This window comes from Protopterus annectens, chromosome 1.part2 (genome assembly GCF_019279795.1).
Source record: "Protopterus annectens isolate FY-2018-M chromosome 1.part2, PAN1.0, whole genome shotgun sequence".
NCBI lineage: Eukaryota > Metazoa > Chordata > Ceratodontiformes > Protopteridae > Protopterus > Protopterus annectens.
This window is the reverse complement of record NC_056727.1, coordinates 743,206,141-743,227,036: the sequence shown is the minus strand read 5'-3', so window position 1 is coordinate 743,227,036 and position 20,896 is coordinate 743,206,141. Positions and strand designations below refer to the sequence as shown.

Sequence of the window (20,896 nt, the reverse complement as noted above, 5' to 3'; positions counted from 1 at the left end):
GGAGGACTATGGCTCACCAAGTTCGCAGACGACTGCAAACTGGGCGCCATAATCAACTCTCCATCTGACACAAACATCCTTCAAAAAGGTCTCACAGAGACAGATAACTGGTGCCAGCACCATGGTTTAAAGCTAAATGCCAAAAAATGTATAGTCATACCCTTTGGCAAAAACAATGTGCCTACAAATTACCACATAGGCGGAAACCCATTAAGTACAGAGAACATTGTTAGGGACCTGGGGACCCAAGTTGATAGCAATCTCTCCTTTGAAAACCACATTGCCAAAGTGGTTAGAAAGACCTTCTACATAGCCCACCTCATCACGAAGGGTTTCACATCTAGATCAAGAGAGGTAATCGTGCCCCTTTATTCATCCTTCATCAGGCCCATCATAGAATACAATGCCCCTTTTGGGATGTACCTTACCCGACACCTGCAGCAATTAGAAAGACCCCAAAAGTATCTCACCAAGAGGATCAATGGTCTCAAACAGATGCCATATGCTGCTCGGTTAAAAAAACTCCAGCTCTACTCAGTTGCATACCACCTACTTCGAGGCGATCTATGCCTGACATACAAAGCTATGTCAAATCCAGAATTAATGGACATGCTCCACCTCAGTAAATCTAAATCCCTTAGAGCCACACACTCGAGGGACTTGAACCTCAGCACAGAAATAAATAGAACTTGCTGGAGGGACAGGTTCATAATCCAGAGGCTCCCTTCGCTCTGGAATAGAATTCCAGTTCATGTGAGGCATAGCACCTCACTGAATCTCTTCAAGAAGAATCTCGATAGGTGGATGGGGGATCGTAGGTTTGTCCCAGGGATTACTCCCGTGTCACTATTAGACAGAGGCACAGTAAACTAAACCTTAAAAGGGCACAGTATACTCAAATCAAGGGGTGGCGTAAGCCATACAGAATCGGGCTAGGCTTATAATTGCCCCAGGGCAGATAGCCTAGTATAAACCTATGAACCTATGAACCTATGAAGAGGGAGTCTATTTTATCAATAAGAAAAACGAATCCGTATGGAGTGAATGCTCTATAAATGCAGCAACTCTAAGACAAAATAAAAGCGTGAAAATAGAGCAAAACAATGAAGGGGTAGCAAATCTTACTACAATGTTCCGTTTCCAAGTAAGACAACTTTAAGTCAAAATACTCCAACGTAGGCCAAAGATAAATAAAAGCAAAGATTTTATTGCAATATTAGTCGGTTAGCGCTTTCGCTGATTAGCTTCTTCAGACCTCAGTACAAACAACCTCTCATTCTACATTGCTTAAAAAGGTAAAAAATTAACAGACACTACTAAAAAGTGCATGAGTCCATATTAAGGCGCATAATCAAAACAAACATAATAGATATCAAATAACACAGGTATCATAATAGTCTGGATGTCTGATAAAATCAAATAAAAATGAAATAAAAATACAAATGGATAAAAAATGTGTATATATATAGGTATGTTAGGATGCTTATATATTAAAAAGGATGTGTGTATAAAATTGTGTGTTTGAATGCAGGACCTGCCACATACTAGTCATCCATTCATATCTAATGACTCATTTGTGATATCTCAACCTCCTAAGTTTTAACAATGGACGTAGTGGGATCTTACCATTAAGTCCTGGTGACATATCAGCTCTAAACTTAATTATCCAGTGTGTCTCTCTAGCCTCAGTGTAGTTCTCTACATCTCCCCTCCTGTGTGTTCTGAAAATCTGTTCAAGTATCCTAAATTTAAAGGAGTGTGAGTCATGTTCATGAACGTGTTTGGCAAGTGCGTTGTGTAAATGGCACTTCCTGATGTTGAATCCTGTCCCTCAGGCAGCGATTCGTTTTGCCTATATAAAACGCGGAACAGGCCACACATGTGGCCAAATAAACAACATCTCTAGACATACAACTACCACAAACACATAAGGTGTGTGTCCCTAATCCCATGGGATGAATGAACAGGGGGTCAGTGAGGATGTAAGGGCAAAAATTGCATCTATTGCAAGGTGCCATGTAAGTCGCTAATTCTAGTGTTTGATGATGTGCAATCTTTGGATAGCATAGGAGGTCCTTAAGATTCTTCTTGTTACGATACACGAACTTAGGTCTGTCACCACTGATTTCCTTAATTTTAGGGTCCACCGATAACACATGCCAATGTTTGATGAAAATGTCCTTAATGGAACCAATGTCTTTAGTATAATAAATAGGAAAGACAATTTGTTGACAGTGTCCAGACGAACTTACAATAGTGTGTTCGTCATCTCTACTTACTGAGTAGTGTACGTCTGCTCCATCAGAAAAATATGGCATTGCTCTAGTATCCCTAAGGCTCATAATGTCTTCCATGCCTTCACTAACATCCAAAGAGTTATAGCTACATTCTCTCAACCTCTTCTCAAGATCCATAACCCCCATTCTATATGACATGTCACAGGGTGTATACCTGGATGTACGCATCACTTGTCCACGGACAATGTTTCTATACACAAACCCAGGATGCATACTGTATGACACGACTTGCGATACAAGCCCGTGTTCACCATCCCATCATTTAATTTCTCAACATACACGTCAAGGAAAGGAATACGTGTGTCAGACCAGTCCATGATAAAACTAAGGAACTCAATGGCTGTATTGATTTCTCCAAAAAAATGTTCTAACTGTGTAGATGTGCCTTTCCATACCAGGAAAGAATGGTATATGTTCCTGGTACATGGCATGTTGAAAGAGGACCCTGTTTTCCCATTCAACCATAACTAGATTGGCGTAGCTATTGGCACAAGATGTGCCCATAGCCAGAAAGGTTTTATCTAGAAAGCAAAACACATTGGACACTAAAACTGTTTCTAATAGCAAAAGAATTAGCTCTACGTCTGGGGTACATATCAATCCTGATCTCCTTAAATAAGTACCAATCATTTCAATGCCCTCCTTGTTGGGGATAACTGTAAAGAGTGATTGGACGTCCATTGTGACCCAAATAATATCCTCCACATAAGTACATGAACTGATGAATTGATAGAGATCTAGTAAGAATTGCTTGGTATCCTTGAGTATATAACAATTCGCTTCAACCACAGGTCTTAGTTTACCCTCAACGTAAACTGAAAGTGGTTCAGTGGACCACCCTCTTCCAGCTACAATCGGTCTCATGGGTGGAATGATGGGGTCCTTGTGAACCTTGGGAAGGCCCTGAATGACTGGAAGTAATGGGTGTGCAACATACAAAAATTCAAATAGAGCTTGATCAATCACTTCATTCATGAGTAGATCAGTTAAGATCTTCTGTACCCTTTGTATGATACTGTCTACCCTAGTTGCTGAAATAGGTGCATAAAATCTCTCATCTTCCAGCATATTAATCATGTCTTGTTCATATCTATTAGTATCAAAGATGACTATCCCTCCCCCCTTGTCCGCTGGGCGTATAGTGATGTTCCTGTTCTGAATTAACAAGTCTAAAGCCTCTCTCTGTTTGTAGCTTAAATTATACTTGTGTTTGTAACGGGGACAATACCGTCCCTTCATCTTGTACAGATCATCTTCTACAAGTTTACTATATGCCGCAACAAGGGGGTGTATTGGTGGTACATAAGTGCTGGGTTTCCTGTATGTATAGTTGGGTACATAGTCCATCCCATTAAACTGCACCTTTAATGACAGATTCCTGACAAAAAGCTTAAAATCCCTTAAAGTTTCTTCATATTTACTGTAAGTAGTGGGAATAAATGTGAGGCCCTTCAAGAGAACCTGTGATTCATCCCTATTCAACTGATAGCTCGATAAATTAAATATCAGATCTATTTCCTCCCCTCCCACATCTTCTTGATACTCCGATCGGGCTGTCGACCCGGAGATAACTTCCGTTTCTGACGCCCCTTGCTGACGGAGCGCGTCTGTGCCCCCCTGGTGAATGATCGGATGGGGAAAAGGTGTCTACTATCAAAGGAATGTGTTGTGCTGTTGGTCAACCCATTGTTAGTATCTGCATGAATAGAAGTACCAGCGGTGACCACTGTTGTATTAGTAGTCTTCCTCCTGACAACAAGTTCAGGTTGTGTGTCCTTTGTCTTGTCTATGACATTAGTTAATGCAGTAATCGTGTCATTATTAACAACTGTCGCATCCCTAATATCTAAAGCTTCAGCAACATCAGTTAAACCTTCAGTAACAATATTTACAACAGTGTCAGAAATAACAGAGTCAGTATTATTGACATTAGTTGATCCAGCTTCCTTCCCTAGGGAGGTAACAACATTACGTCCATGTACAGTCTCTGTATGTGTAAAATTATGATTGGATGCAACATTGTTCCTGGGCCAAGTGAAAATATTGCCCACTCTAAAATCGTCACTGTCCCTCTGAAGTTTGGCCCTTTTCTGATTGTACAAACGTCGCTCATACTGTAAGACGTTGTCCAATACTAAATTAAAAGCATAGTCAACTGATGAAGCAGGATAAATAGCATAAATCGCTGACTGCTGTTTGTGTATATCTTGTCTCAATACGTTCTCTATAGGGTCAAAAAATCTGTTCATTAACCTCATGTAGTTGAGGCTTACCTCAATGTTCAGTTGCTGCCATTCAAACAGCAACTCCGGGTACAAAGTGGCCATGGTCGGCATCTTGAGCACTCTTAATCCTCTAGGGACCAGTCGCCGTTGGATGCAGACTTTGAAGTGCTGCCTTTGTGTCTGCATGCGCTTCAATTTGTATAAATCCATTTCCAACTTTTCAGTGGCTAGACGCAAGCCTTCTCTGTCGAAACTCATGTTTTCAGATACATCCTGTAGCTTCTCCCGCTCGCCAAACGCTTCCAGAGGGTTCAGCTCAGCTCGTAGACAGTCGACCATACGGTCAGGAATGGGACGTGACATCACCGATGCTTCCTGTATGTTACGTGGTGTATAGGGCAATTCAATCTCCTGCTGTACCCCTTCAATCATGCCCCCAAACGGATAAACAAAGCTCAATGATAAAGTCAATAAGAAAAACTAATCCGTATGGAGTGAATGCTCTATAAATGCAGCAACTCTAAGACAAAATAAAAGGGTGGTCCACTGAACCACTTTCAGTTTACGTTGAGGGTAAACTAAGACCTGTGGTTGAAGCGAATTGTTATATACTCAAGGATACCAAGCAATTCTTACTAGATCTCTATCAATTCATCAGTTCATGTACTTATGTGGAGGATATTATTTGGGTCACAATGGACGTCCAATCACTCTTTACAGTTATCCCCAACAAGGAGGGCATTGAAATGATTGGTACTTATTTAAGGAGATCAGGATTGATATCTACCCCAGACGTAGAGCTAATTCTTTTGCTATTAGAAACAGTTTTAGTGTCCAATGTGTTTTGCTTTCTAGATAAAACCTTTCTCCAGCGAGATGGCGTGGCTATGGGCACTTCTTGTGCCAATAGCTACACCAATCTAGTTATGGCTGAATGGGAACACAGGGTCCTCTTTCAACATGCCATGTACCAGGAACATATACCATTCTACAGGCGTTTTGTAGACAACCTTTTCCTGGTATGTAAAGGCACATCTACACAGTTAGAACATTTTTTTGGAGAAATCAACACAACCATTGAGTTCCTTAGTTTTACCATGGACTGGTCTGGCACACGTATTCCTTTCCTTGACGTGTATGTTGAGAAATTAAATGATGGGATGGTGAACACAGGCTTGTATCGCAAGTCGTGTCATAGAAATACCCTCTTACATCGTCACAGTATGCATCCTGGGTTTGTGTATAGAAACATTGTCCGTGGACAAGTGATGCGTACATCCAGGTATACACCCTGTGACATGTCATATAGAATGGGGGTTATGGATCTTGAGAAGAGGTTGAGAGAACGTAGCTATAACTCTTTGGATGTTAGTGAAGGCATGGAAGACATTATGAGCCTTAGGGATACTAGAGCAATGCCATATTTTTCTGATGGAGCAGACGTACACTACTCAGTAAGTAGAGATGAAGAACACACTATTGTAAGTTCGTCTGGACACTGTCAACAAATTGTCTTTCCTATTTATTATACTAAAGACATTGGTTCCATTAAGGACATTTTCGTCAAACATTGGCATGTTTTATCGGTGGACCCTAAAATTAAGGAAATTAGTGGTGACAGACCTAAGTTCGTGTATCGTAACAAGAAGAATCTTAAGGACCTCCTATGCTATCCAAAGATTGCACATCATCAAACACTAGAATTAGCGACTTACATGGCACCTTGCAATAGATGCAGTTTTTGCCCTTACATCCTCACTGACCCCCTGTTCATTCATCCCATGGGATTAGGGACACACACCTTACATGTTTGTGGTAGTTGTATGTCTAGAGATGTTGTTTATTTGGCCACGTGTGTGGCCTGTTCAGCGTTTTATATAGGCAAAACGAATCGCTGCCTGAGGGACAGGATAACATCAGGAAGTGCCATTTACACAACGCACTTGCCAAACACGTTCATGAACATGACTCACACTCCTTTAAATTTAGGATACTTGAACAGATTTTCAGAACACACAGGAGAGAACTACACTGAGGCTAGAGAGACACACTGGATAATTAAGTTTAGAGCTGATATGTCACCAGGACTTAACAGTAAGGTCCCACTACGTCCGTTGTTAAAACTTAGGAGGTTGAGATATCACAAATGAGTCATTAGATATGAATGGATGACTAGTATGTGGCAGGTCCTGCATTCAAACACACAATTTTATACACACATCCTTTTTAATATATAAGCATCCTAACATACCTATATATATATATATACACATTTTTTATCCATTTGTATTTTTATTTCATTTTTATTTGATTTTATCAGACATCCAGACTATTATGATACCTGTGTTATTTGATATCTATTATGTTTGTTTTGATTATGCGCCTTAATATGGACTCATGCACTTTTTAGTAGTGTCTGTTAATTTGGCGCCTTTTTACCTTTTTAAGCAATGTAGAATGAGAGGTTGTTTGTACTGAGGTCTGAAGAAGCTAATCAGCGAAAGCGCTAACCGACTAATATTGCAATAAAATCTTTGCTTTTATTTATCTTTGGCCTACGTTGGAGTATTTTGACTCAAAGTAGTCTTACTTGGAAACGGAACATTGTAGCAAGATTTGCTACCCCTTCATTGTTTTGCTCTATTTTCACGCTTTTATGGAGTCTATTTTATTTCGAATGCATTGAACTACAGATATCAGTGTATTCATTTTCACATTAGTTATGTTTCAAAATTCCGAATTCAGCATTTCAGGTTGACATTCTGAACGGTCAACAGAAGCGGATTTAGAATTGCAATAGTAACAATAGTAAACTGTATATAGTGTGTGTGTGTGTGTGTGTGTGTGTGTGTGTGTGTGTGTGTGTGTGTGTATATATATATATATATATATATATATATATATATATATATATATATGTTAGGATCATAGGTTCACACGAAGTATAACAAATGAAACAACTGCCTCTTTGGAAAACTACAAGGATACTGAAACAAACAGAATAGTTTAATCACCTTAAGTTATTTCATCCACTATATACTAGGAGTTCCTCATTCATTCTGATGAGGTTCTAGTATATGGTGGATGAAAGCACTTAAGGATATTAAATTGGTTTATATTCTGGTCATTTCTCTGTCTTTGTGGTTTTCATGGATGCTTTGCCATTCTTGTTGTTTCTGAGCATCTGATTCGTTTCTTTACAGTTTAAAAGAATACTTTTGTTTTGCCTTAAGGGCACGGGGAGGATGAGGGTGCCTATACAGGAAGGGAGGGAGTGTGTGCCTGTGTTCTTTTAAGTTCTGATGGAGTCAGGCACTTAGAAGGGAAGTTAGGGCTTGGAAGGAGACGTGCAGAGCTGAGTAGGCATGCTTGCTTTAAGGGATTGGGGAGGAGCTTACACTCAAGCCACTCCTTATTACCATCCTGGTCTGACATGTACATATGTCAACATGCTGAGGAGATGATTAAGATTAGGTAAAAATCCCTGTCACAATTCAGGATGATGGCACTACGTTTGGTTGTTCAACACTTGCCACAAGAGATGAGTGAAGTAAATAACTGTGAAGCAGAGCACTCACCTTGGGGCAATAAATATGGCAATGGAGCATGTCAGGATGGTGGTCTGATGTTTTGAATGGATACTTGACCTTCCCAAAAAAACTGGACAGCTACTACCACTTGGTCAGATGCCACTGGCAGCCATGATCCAGCATTTGAGGATAGATTCATATAATATCCCCCTGGAGTAGGGTAGGAGGCAACATCTCAACTGCTCATACCTCACCCTCTCTGGAGCCATGTGTCCCCCCCATTCCACTTGTATTACACTCCATACCATTTGTGTTGTCCATCCCTCCTCATCAGCATTCATCTAATCTCTGTTTGCCTGTTTCCATCCAATGTCTGCCCATCCTGTTTCATAAACTTCTACCTTGTTTATCTGTACTCCTATGTGTTTGTCTGTCTGTCCCTGCACAAGATCCTGTACCATTTTCCTACCCTGTTTTCACTTTCATTTTAACCCTTCCCTTCAAAAACAAAAGCGCTCTACTATCCTCCTCCCCTATCCTACATTATATATATATATATATATATATATATATATATATATATATATATATATATATATAGGTTCATAGGTAAGTACTAGGCTATCTGCCCGAGGGCATCTATAAGCCTAGCCAGAATGTGTTGGCTTTCGCTGCCCCCTTAGATTAGTTCCCTGTGCCTCTGTCCAGCAGAGCCATTAGATACCTGTGCCTCTGTCCAGCAGAGCCACTGCAGTGATCCCCGGGATAAATTTTCTGTTTCCCATCCACTCGTCAATGTTTCTCTTGAAGAGTGTTAGTGAGGGGCTCTGCCTAATTTAGATTGGAATCCTGTTCCAAAGCTTGGGAAGTCTCTGGGACAGGAATCTATCCCTCCAGCATGTCCTATTTATCATTGTGGTGAGGTTTAGATCCCTAGAGTGTGTGGCTCTTGGGGATTTGTTTTTTTTTTAGGTGGAGCATGTCCATCAATTCTGGGTTGGACATGGCCTTGTATGTCAGGCAGAGATTACCTCTGAGTAAGCGGTATGCAACCGAGTACAGCTGGAGTTTCTTCAGTCGGGCTGCATAAGGCATCTGTTTGAGGCCAGTAATCCTCTTGGTGAGGTACTTCTGTGGTCTTTCCAGCTGTTGCAGGTGTCTTGTAAGGTACATCCCAAATGGGGCATTGTACTCTATGAGGGGTCTGATGAGTGATGAGTAGAGGGGCACAATAACCTCTTTTGTTCTAGATGCAAACCCTTTTGTGATTAGGTGGGCCACATAGAAGGATTTTCTAACCACCTTGGCAATATGATTATCAAAGGAAAAATTACTATCTACTTGGGTCCCCAGATCCCTTATTACATTTTCTGTATTTAGGGGACTACCATGTATGTGGTAGTTCATGGGTACTTTGTTTTTTCCAAAGAGATGACTATGCACTTTTTGGCATTTAGCTTGAAGCCATAATTTTGACACCAGGTATCCGTCTCAGTGAGACCCTTCTGGAGGATGTCTGTATCAGCCGGAAAGTCAGTTATGGCCCCCAGTTTGCAGTCATCTGTGAACTTGGTCAGCCATAGTCCTCCTGAGCTTGCCTGTACCTCTGAGAAGTATATACCGAACAGGAGGGGTCCCAGGACTGAGCCCTGGGGGACGCCACTTGTAACCGGTTTAGATTTGGACCTAGAGCCTGCAACTCTCACCATGTGGGTTCTATCCATGTGCCAACTAGCAACCCATCTCATGACATAGGGGTTTATGTTCAGGCTGGTGAGCTTGTCTATAATACCAGAATGGGGAATGGTGTCAAAAGTCTTTGCGAGGTCTAGGTAGGCTACGTGGACCTTCTTTCCCTCGTCTCAAAGAGGTCCACCCAGTTTAGGAGGCATGATCTGCCCTTAACAAAGCCAAACTGGGTAGGGTTCAATGTTATGAGGTTCCCAAGGTCTCTGTTAATGAGTTCCATGATGATGTGCTCCATAGTCTTGCAGACCAGGCTAGTCAGGCTTATAGGGCGATAGTTCCCGGGGTCCATTGTGGCTCCAACTTTGTGAAGCGGGATAACTGTTGCTGTGCGCCACTCTATGGTATGTAGCCTGTAGAGAGGCTGAGTTTGAACAGTGTGTTTAGGTGAGGGGTTAGTTCATTTTGGAGCGCGTGCAAGACACAGCCTGGGACACAGTCTAGTCCCTTTGAAGCTGTGTTTTTGGCTTTGGATAGGGCTGTTTTAACCTGTGTGTCAGTGATTGCCAGGGCTCTATATTCTTCTGGTATGGTTATGAGCCCTTTAGGGGGTGAGAGCGGGGTGAAGTTTGCACTAAACCTGTCTGCCAGAATGTTGGCAATATCAGTCAGTTCAGTGTATTTTGTGCCATTTTGCACTAACTCAGAGCAGATCTGAGAGTTTCCACTTAGGTTCTTGACATAGCTAAAGATATATATATATATATATATATATATATATATATATATATATATATATATATATATATATATATATATATATATATATATATATATATATATAGTAGCTTGTATTCCGTCTCTTACTCTCCTCCTCACTTTAATTCACCTTCCCCTTTCTCACTTTCTCCCATCTCTTTTATCTCCCACTATTTCCTTTTCCCAATGACTTTAGCAATCTACATAAATATTATTGTTTTCTTAAACTAAATTGTTGTATTACTCCAATGTTTTTTTACTGTCATTATACTCTGTAAACTTCATAAGCAATTGTACATTGTATTTTTTTAACATTGTTTTTGTAATTGTTATGTCTGTAGCTTTGTATATGTACTCTCATGGAGCTTTTCTCCCTAGGCCTCCATCGAAAAAGGGCTCATTCTGGCTCAGGGGACTCTCCCAGTTAACAAACTACAAATAAAATAATTTTATATCTATATATATATATATATATATATATATATATATATATATATATATATATATGGTTCCCCTTCACAAGATCAAATTCCTATACTCGAAATTCATAACCCCGAAGCCAGAATCTCGAGTTTACAGAAACTCGAAAATGTGAAGGGGAAATAAAAAAAAAAAAATCTTTCTAATGTTTTTGCAGGGGGGCTTCAACCCCCTGCACCCCCCTACTTAAATATTCCTACTCCGAGATCGCACTACAGCGAAGGAAAGGGAAATCTCCCGTTCCGCGCTATATGCATAAGCGCAAAACGGAAGATTTCCTTGTCCTCCACTATAGTGCAGTCACACAGCTCTTAGATGACAGCTGCAAGGGTGCAGGGGGACCTAGCTCCTGCAAAAAGGTAACTGAACTATTTTTTTTCTAACCCTAAACTTCCCATTCACAATTTCGAGTGAATGGAAGTTCGAGATTTTGGTCTCGAGCTTATGCATTTCGAGCTTCCATTTATTCGATCTTGTGAAGGGGAACCAGATATATATATATATATATATATATATATATATATATATATATATATATATATATATATATATATATATATATATATATATTGTCCATTCACTTGACACTCTGCTTGGTCCTCCCCTTTTTCCTACTTTCCTGTGCATCCCTCTCCTTTCTTTTTATGAATCCAACGGGTATCCACATATACGTACACAAAAGTGGTACAGCTGCTAATATTATATGGCTGCTTAGCTGTGTATTGCAGCTGGTGGCATCCTGCTGAGGGATGCAGAAACATGTGGCCTAGTTGTTATAACCACTCCTTTATATTGAGATCACTTGTTTAGTTCATGCTTACTGTTCTGGTAAGGTTTCACAATGTAGTTTGTCACTGCTCTATGGATTATTTGTTTCACTTCTGTATATGCATTTTACTTCGCAGTTAGATCCGTTTGCATACTTGCTGTATGGTTCATTTATGTACCTTGCAAATTAGTTCGCTGGCCATGAGCTCTGCATATTTCCATTTGCATGCTCAGTCCCTGTGCCATTGCGTAGTGCTGCTTAGCCGCACTTGGTTTGCACAGAGGCACTGAGCGTCTCTGAGTCAAAATGGCAGTTTCAGAAGCTTTTCTGAACAGTTCAAGTTTTCCAGTCCTATGTGTTTTCTAGTAAGGAGTAATTGCACCTTTTCAAGTTCTTTTAAAGGGTACCAAAACACATTATTGTGTTCAATAATTGATTAGATCAGAGAGGTGTAAAGTGTTACAGTGATCTTCCTGCAGTGATTAGACATACCCTTTAGAAATAGATGATTTGCTGAACATGCTATACTGTGGTAGATACAAATTTTAATTATTGTCTACAATTGTGTTTACATCTTTAATGAGGTGTTTTTTTTTGTTATGACTTGACAAATTATTTTGGGATCATAATTTATATCCTTTTCTCCAAGTGTTATGATGTTGCATTTACTAACATACTACTATTGCAGAAGGTGTGCATTTTTGTAGACCATCTTGGAAAACTGTTTTAATGAAGTCATCCTGTTACCCAGTTTGCAAGCATCAGCATAGCTTATTCACTGACCACTTCCCACTTTTGTATCTTAGAAAGAGCCCAAAACAAAATGGCCCCAGTACAGTCCCTATAATACACCACAGTTAACCCGTGTCATGATCAACAGGTAACCCGTACCTTGATGTATTGTATCCTTTTACTTAACAGTGTTTTATCTGTTTAATCATGTATGGCTTAACATTTAATGTTATTAATTTGTAAGTTATTCCATTATACTAAGGCATTGTTGAATGCCTTAGTAAAGTCAAAATAAGCAGAAAACACTTTCTCCCCCTTATAAAATGTTAAACAGTTAAGTCCACTAGAAGCACATTCCCATTTCATAGGCAACCCAAAAGCAATACCTGGTTAAGTGGCTTACAAAGTCATATAATAGGTAAATGGAAGCTGTGGGAATCAAACACAGGTCTTCTGCAGCCTGAAGACCTGGCATCACATACTCTTAAACCTCTGTGTCAAATCCATACAGTTTAATATCTCATGAAAGTGGGTTCCTTCATTTTGGCTAAGTTTAATCAGGATTGTTGTCAATGCTTTTTGCAGAATACTTTTGAGTCAGATGAGTCTAATATTGTTTGGAATTGATGTGAGCCCATTTTATAAATAGGTGCCACTACCACCTGATAGCCTAGGTCAAGGAAGTATATATATGATAGTATTTTATAGGGTTTTAGTCAGGTTTTGTTGACTGTGAATGGAACCACCAGGTATATTGTTTGGTCCTATAGATCCTGAGTTTTTAATTTTGCTTGTTGTAGTAGTTATAATATCTATAGTTATATAAGGGATATCACCCCCTTAACTATAGAATTCTGTTGTATTTCTTTGCTTATTATGAAATCTGCATCACATTTTTCTACAAGTACATTTGCTATGCCCTGTGACTGGGTTATCACATGATTGTTTATTAACAGGATGTTACATTCGCAGTGTCTTCCAGTTTTCTGACATAATTAGAGTAGTGTATTACTTTTAAACTCTGAGATCAGATTAGCATCATATTACATTTGGCAGATTTAATAAGGAAAAATAAGACTCATATGCACTTTATTTATTCTGGAGTTACGTTTATGACTGCAGTATTTTTTGAAAATATGAGTACTACCTCTTTTTCCATTAAACTTATTATTATACCCTCTAGAAATGTCAAAGTAAATACAAAAGCAAATCAGCTCTAACAAATGAAAAATTATTTGTGTGTGCCTCTTGCATTTTTGCTTTAAATGTGGTAAACATGGTCATTATCTTGAAATAAACCATAATGGCCACCATTAGAGAGAATTTTACAGAGCCACATGTGGTAAGAAAAGAAAATTAGCTGATAGCAGCAGATCAATGTTTTGCTCTCATAATCTAGCGTCAGATCACTATATTTTAGATATTTAGTTATTTCCTTTGAAATGTGTCCATTATTTTTCAGAATTTAGATGATTTCATGCACTTTTTTTAGCTAATATCTCAACACTTTAAGACTTGCAGAATGACAGATATTAATATCAAAGCAAAAGGACTTAACTGCATAAGTCAGAGATTAAGACTGCCTAGAAAATATGCTTTATATAAAGATGAAAACAAAGACATAATACTAGAAAACCACTGAACTATTATCAGACTCAATACGTTTATTTTCCTTTATATTGACATGGAAATACACATATAAATAGGTTTGCAAAACCATAGCATTTTGTAATCTGGTGAATGTCATTTAAAAGACCCGTGACTGCAACTAAGACATAAACTAGCACCCAATATTTTTAATTAATTAAATTGTTTCAAAAATCTACATTTTTATGCCAAGTAATTTACAGACAATATGTTTGTCTATCTAGGTCAGACAGCTAGTTTTGGATTATTTACATGCTATTTTTTATTAATTGTATTATTTTATAATTTAGGTCCTTGGGAGTTTACAACATGTGGTGCCATTGGGTCACAAGGCCCAACACAGACCCAGTGTAACAATGCCTACAAGAACACAAATGTCAGTGTGCTAGTTGGATCAAGTGGACCTCTGAAAGGTGTCCAGATATGGAGAGTCCCAGCTACAGACATATATTGGTGAGATTCCGACTTTTTTCACTGGTAATTGCTTTTTTACAGGGTTGTCTCAGATTTATTACATTGATAATTGCTTTTTAAATGGTTAAGTGTCAGAAGAACTGTGCCTGCAAACAGACTAAAAGTATTGTCCAAAGCCTTCGACATGGTGTCACACCAAAAATTATTATGCAAAATGTTTTCTCTAGGCTTTGATAAACTCTCACCATCCTGTTCTGTTACTTCTGAAACAGACAATGAGCTATAAAGTATCAAAACATCTCTTCCTTTCTCCCAGTAAACATGGGAGTCTCTTGAGACTCTATATACTCTACATTAGGTCCAGACCTTTTAATTTATTCATTTATGACCTACATTTAGCAACCAAACAAGCAGCTATCATCCAATACACAGACAATTCTACAGTCCTCTGCTCTGCCAAAAATATAGGTAAACTGCAACAGTACACCCAAGACGCTCTTTCAAAGATTGAGACTTGACTAACTGACTCATCGTTCTTTATAAACCAGAAAAAAATCTAAACTTATTCATCCCTAACCAACTATCCAATCAAAAATGTCCTTCTTAGTTCTATCATCAAACAATACCAATAAACAAATAGTAACCAATGCCAAACTACTAGGGATTACCACTGATGAAAACCTAAAATTTGAGTACCACATGAAACAGGCTGAAAAGAAAACCCATCAAAAAATAGCAGCCATCTATCGAATCAAATCCTACCTAACAGAGCAGGCTAGGATAAGTATTGCCTCATCTCTTCTCATCCCAACTCTCCTATATGCAGCCCACATACTTGGCAACTTACAATGCAATCAACACTCCTTACTTGACCAGTACTATAATAAAATTGCAAAATTTGTTGCTCACCATCATGACAGGACACATCACTGTCTCGCAGTAAAGTGACTTCAGTGGTTGGAATTAAGGCACTTTTTAACCTGCTCATAGCTTCTCATATATAACCAAAAAAAATGCCCAAGTCTAAGCAATATTCTTCATCTCTACAGTCCTAAAAGATCTTTATGCTCATTTGACAAGATGTTAATTGTAACTGAATCAAACAGTACTGCTGGAGACTCACTATACTCCACCTATCTCTCTCTCTATAAGACCTGGAATTGCATACATCTCTCTCTCTCTGACTTAGAATATTAGAAAATAGTAAGTCTTTCGAACTACACTTAATGGTCAACTAAAAGGTACTTGGCTATGTTGCACCTTTCCTGGGATAACCTCAACACTGCCTGTTTCTCATCCTCTTTTCCTGGGTCTGTCTACACTCCATATAGCCTCTCTACACACAAAATGGCTCCTTCATTCCTCCTGGTATAACCACAGTTTAGTCTGCTGCACTTTGTACTTCAGAGAACCCCTGTGCTTTTTTCCAACTTCACAATTAACTCAAATGTATTCTGCCGTAAGCATAAAGCTTCATAACAAATTTTATACAATGACTGCTCATTGTGTTTCAAAAATGAGCAGTATGATTGGACAGCCCAACCAGCGTGCCTGTTGTAATATACCACTAGAAAATGTATGGTTCCTGAAGTACAATTCAGCAAACAGATTTTCTATTGGCATATGCTGGGGAACAACAAAATACAAGAAAAACCATGTAGGTTCTGCAAAACTAAAGAAACAGAAACATACCCGATTTTCCTTGTACTTCTCCACTGTGCCTTATAAAATCCTAACTTCTTAAACATAAAAAACAACAACAGAGATTCTCCTTTCTTTGTTTCTTCTCCTGCACTGCTCTGATGTATTGTGCATGCATGGAAATGCAAGTCCCATATGCACATGCAGTACATCAGCCTACAGAAGACAGTGTGGTAGAAGACTGAAGTGCTGTTACACAAAGACATTATTTAAGAAAGATAAACAATTTCTTTCTTAAATAGCGTTACCTTATAATGGCAATAAGCCACTCCTGTTTGTGGGTACATCAGGATTTACCCACTGCTGGCTTTGTTTAATTACTCGGGCTTCACCTTTGTGATCAAATCACACCAACTGTGGGTAAATCCTAATATATTTAGAATGGAAATCAAAATACTGGCATCTGCAATTATAAACTCACCAAACAAAACACAAGAACCTGATAAACACCACCAGCTGCATTTATTAAAAATTAATAAAATTAAGTGTTTTTGTCCAATAATTAAAAGGCCATCTTCAGAACATTAAGTGATCAATATGCCACTGTCCTAACTAACTTACAAACTTCTACCCTTACCAAGATGTAACAATGCTACAATAAATCTTAAAGTTTGCCTCAAACTCCAAGTATCATACACACCACAGTAAGTCACTACTAGAACTAAACTGTCTTGAACTTCCAAACAGCTTGCTTTTATTCACCTATTGACCATGAACCACCTTGTTTTCAAACCTTCTGCCTGCCCTGCCCTAGCCAACCTAGTCACACCTTACATAACAAACTACGACCAGAAGACAAAAATTTGTTAGCAATCTCAAAACCTGCTAAAAGACCAGATCACAGTCTTTATTTATATTCTGTCTCCAAACTATGGAACTCACTACCCATAATGACCAGGTCAATCCCAGGACTAACCCTCCTCAAAGCTTCTTTAAAAATTCATCTCAAAAATAGATGGCTCTGCAACTGTATAAATCCAGGCTAATGCTCTCCTCTGCACTCTCTCCCATATTAGCCCCATCCTTTCATCTAATCTTACTCCTCCACAGTCTGCTATGCCCTACTTCTTTCTAAACACCTTCTCTGTTGTATACCAACTCCTTAAGCCTCTTTTCACTTTACAATTGCCTCTGGACTTTTTAAACACCCACACTCTTCTCTTTCTCCTCAATATTCTCTTTCATCTATTTTCCACACTTGAACCAACATTATTTCTACATATAGTTCTCTAAGTCCTATTGCCAGATGACTGCCTTCAAGTCCTGACAAGATGACTCAGGTAAGGTGTTTTAGATACAGGATCATATGTTATACTTTGTACAATAGTCTCAAACTACATCAGAATATTACAGTATATTTATATAATATTTTGCCATACTTGCATACCATGAACATTTGTTAATATATCTATAATTGTCTGTATGTGTAGTATCTAAAAAAAAACTAAGGGTAATGCTGCTCAATGCCAGAAGTCTAAATCTCAAAATGCACGCACTCGAGGCCCTTCTCAGTATGGAGAACATCGATGTCTGTGCTGTGACAGAAACCTGGTTCAAGGCTCCTGAGAGCACCCCAGCGCTATCAGGTTTTACCTCATATCATGCCCCCAAAATCCGGACAATACCAAGAAAGGAGGGGTATCCATATTCATCAAGGACACCCACACCTCAAGACTGGTGGCAACGCATGATGCATCGGAGACCATCCAGGTGCAATTAACCATAGGCAAGACTGCTCTGCAAATTGTAGCATGTTACAGGCCACCCTCACAAACTCAGGAACCTCACATGGCCTTCCTGAAAACACTAGAGGGATAAATGTATCACCAAACACCATCATACTAGGTGACTTCAATTACCCTAATATAGACTGGGAACACTACTCAAGCCCAAACACCCTAGCCCAAAAGTTCCTGGAATTCATAAACTCAAATGCCATGGAACAACTAGTCACCATCCCCACAAGAGGAGATAACATACTTGATCTCATCATCACGAACATGGGAGCACAATGTTCAACACCGAAGTATACCCCTCACTGGTGAGATCAGATCACAAACTAATCTCGCTGGAGGTCCTCATCCCACCCCACCTGAAATAAAAAGACCACAGTAAAGAACTTCTCAAAAGCCGACTTCACACTTCTAAAGACTAGTGTGGTCTCCTTTAAGGCCCCGAGCGGAAAACAGTACTCAAGCCGCTGAATCACTTACAAATGCCTTCTACCAGCACCTGCAGGACTGCATGGATAAGGCAATCCCAAGCAAAACAAAGACTCTTTGTACCAAAGGCAAGCGTCCAGTCTGGTGGACCCCAGCCATAAACAAACTCTACAACAAAAGGAGGAAGCTACTACAAGATAGAGCAAAATCCTTAAAAGGTAAGACACCCTTGATCACTATAAGTAAAAACTAAGAGCTCTCATAAAATCATCCAAAGCAAATTTCGAGAGAAAAATAGCTAAAGACTCAAAAGACAATCATAAGGCCTTCTTTAGCTATGTTAGAAACCTGGGAGGAAACTCCCAGATATGCTCAGAGCTAGTTCAAAATGATGTGAAGATTACTGATCCTACAGACATTGCCAACATACTGGCTGACAGGTTCAGTGCAAACTTCTCCCCTCCCCAAAAGGAGAGATATCTATACCAAACGATTGCAGCCCCCAAACATCTCCAGCTCAAGTGAGAACTGCTCTCTCCAAAGCAAAAACACAGCATCCATGGGACCTGATGGTGTCCCCGGCTGTGTGCTCCATGAACTCAATGAGGAATTAAACCCACAGCTAGGACAGCTGTTTAATCAAAGTCTTACCTCTGGATACTCCAGGAGTGGCGCACTGCAACTGTGGTACCACTTCACAAAGGCGGTGCCTCCACCGACCCTGGAAATTACCGCCCATTAGCTTGACAAGCCTTATCTGCAAAGCCATGGAGAGGATCATAATGGACCTCATAAATAAAGACATAGGGAATTTGCAGACTTTGGATCCAACCCAGTTTGGCTTTGTCAAAGGCAGATCATGCCTTTTAAACTTGGTTGACTTTTTCGAAACAGTCACCAAAGCCATTGATGAGGGAAAGGCAGTCCATACAGCCTACCTCGATCTGGCTAAGGCCTTCGATACAATACCCCACTCGGGTATCATTGAAAAACTCATCAGCTTAAATGTCAACCCATACATCACAAGATGGGTTGCAAACTGGCTGAGTGACAGAACCCACAGGGTCAGAGTTGCTGGCACCATGTCAGACTCAAAGCCTGTCACAAGTGGTGTCCCACAGGGCTCAGTCCTGGGCCCACTCTTGTTTGGCATCTACTTTTCAAGTACAAGCAAACACAGGAGGGTTATGGCTGACAAAGTTTGCAGATGACTGCAAACTGGGCGCCATAGTAGAAAACACATCTGATACAGATATCCTTCAGAAGGGTCTCACAGAAACGGATAACTGGTGCCAGAGCCACGGCCTAAAGTTAAATGCCAAAATGCATAGTCATACCCTTCGGGAAAAACAAGGTTACCCCTAGCTACCAAATAGGTGGCAATCCACTGAGCACAGAAGAAGTTATCAGGGACCTGGGGACCCAGGTTGATAGTAGTCCGTCATTCGACACCCATGTAGCTAAAGTAGTTAGGAAGACCTTCTACATTGCCCACCTTATCATGAAGGGATTCTCATCTAGATCAAGGGAGGTCATAGTCTCCCTTTACTCATCACTCATCAGACCAATGATTGAGTACAATGCCCCATTCAGAATGTATCTGACCCGACACTTGCAGCAGCTGGAGAGGCCACAAAAGTTCCTCACCAAAAGGATAAAGGGTCTCAAAATCTGTCCTATGCTGCCCGACTGAAAGAACTCCAGCTCTATTCAGTCGCACCGCTTGCTCAGAGGTGACCTTTGCCTAACATACAAGGCCATGTCAAACCCAGATTTGATGAATATGCTTCACCTCAAAAAATCTAGATCCATCAGAGCCACAAGGGCGGGAGACTTAAACCTTGACACGGCTATTAATAGGACGTGCTGGAGGGATAGATTCATCACCCAAAGACTCCCTATGCTGTGGAACAAAATCCCGGTACATGTGAGGCAGAGTACCTCGCTGGCCTTGTTCAAGAGAAATCTTGACCAATGGATGGGAGATCACAGATATACCCCAGGGATAACCTCAGTGTCACTGCTCGACAGAGGCACAGCAAAATAATGGGTATAGTTCCCCATACTAAAGGGGTGGCGTAAGCCACAAAACGATGGGCTAGGCTTGTAAATGCCCTCGGGCAGATAGCCTAGTATGAACCTATGAACCTATGAACCTATCTATTGTAACACATTATATGTTGCATTGTTCATGTATACTATTACATGTGTAGCAGCAATGTTTTTTTCTATACTACTGTATGTGGAGCTTTTCTCCCTGGGCCTCCACTGAAAATGGGTTCTGTAGACCCAATTGGACTACCCAGGTAAACAAATGTCAAATAAATACAAATGTCAAATAAATAAAATACATAAATAAATCAAATCACACCATCCATGGATAAATCCTGATATACTCACACACAGTCGTATTATTATGTGTAAATCATAAATAATATGTTTTACCTTTCTAGTTCTCGTATGTAACATTATATGACATTTTTATCCTACTGTG

The 20,896-nt window shown here is 39.7% G+C and overlaps 1 protein-coding gene across 1 annotated transcript in view; it reads left to right on the top strand.

The window, feature by feature from the left end:
• Positions 1 to 20,896, top strand: part of ALK (ALK receptor tyrosine kinase) — a 1,522,063-nt gene that overhangs the window by 656,339 nt on the left and 844,828 nt on the right. The window contains exon 6 of the mRNA XM_044058894.1: positions 14,416 to 14,578. Coding sequence (XP_043914829.1) covers positions 14,416 to 14,578 — 163 coding nt within the window. The remainder of the gene's footprint in view (positions 1 to 14,415; positions 14,579 to 20,896) is intronic.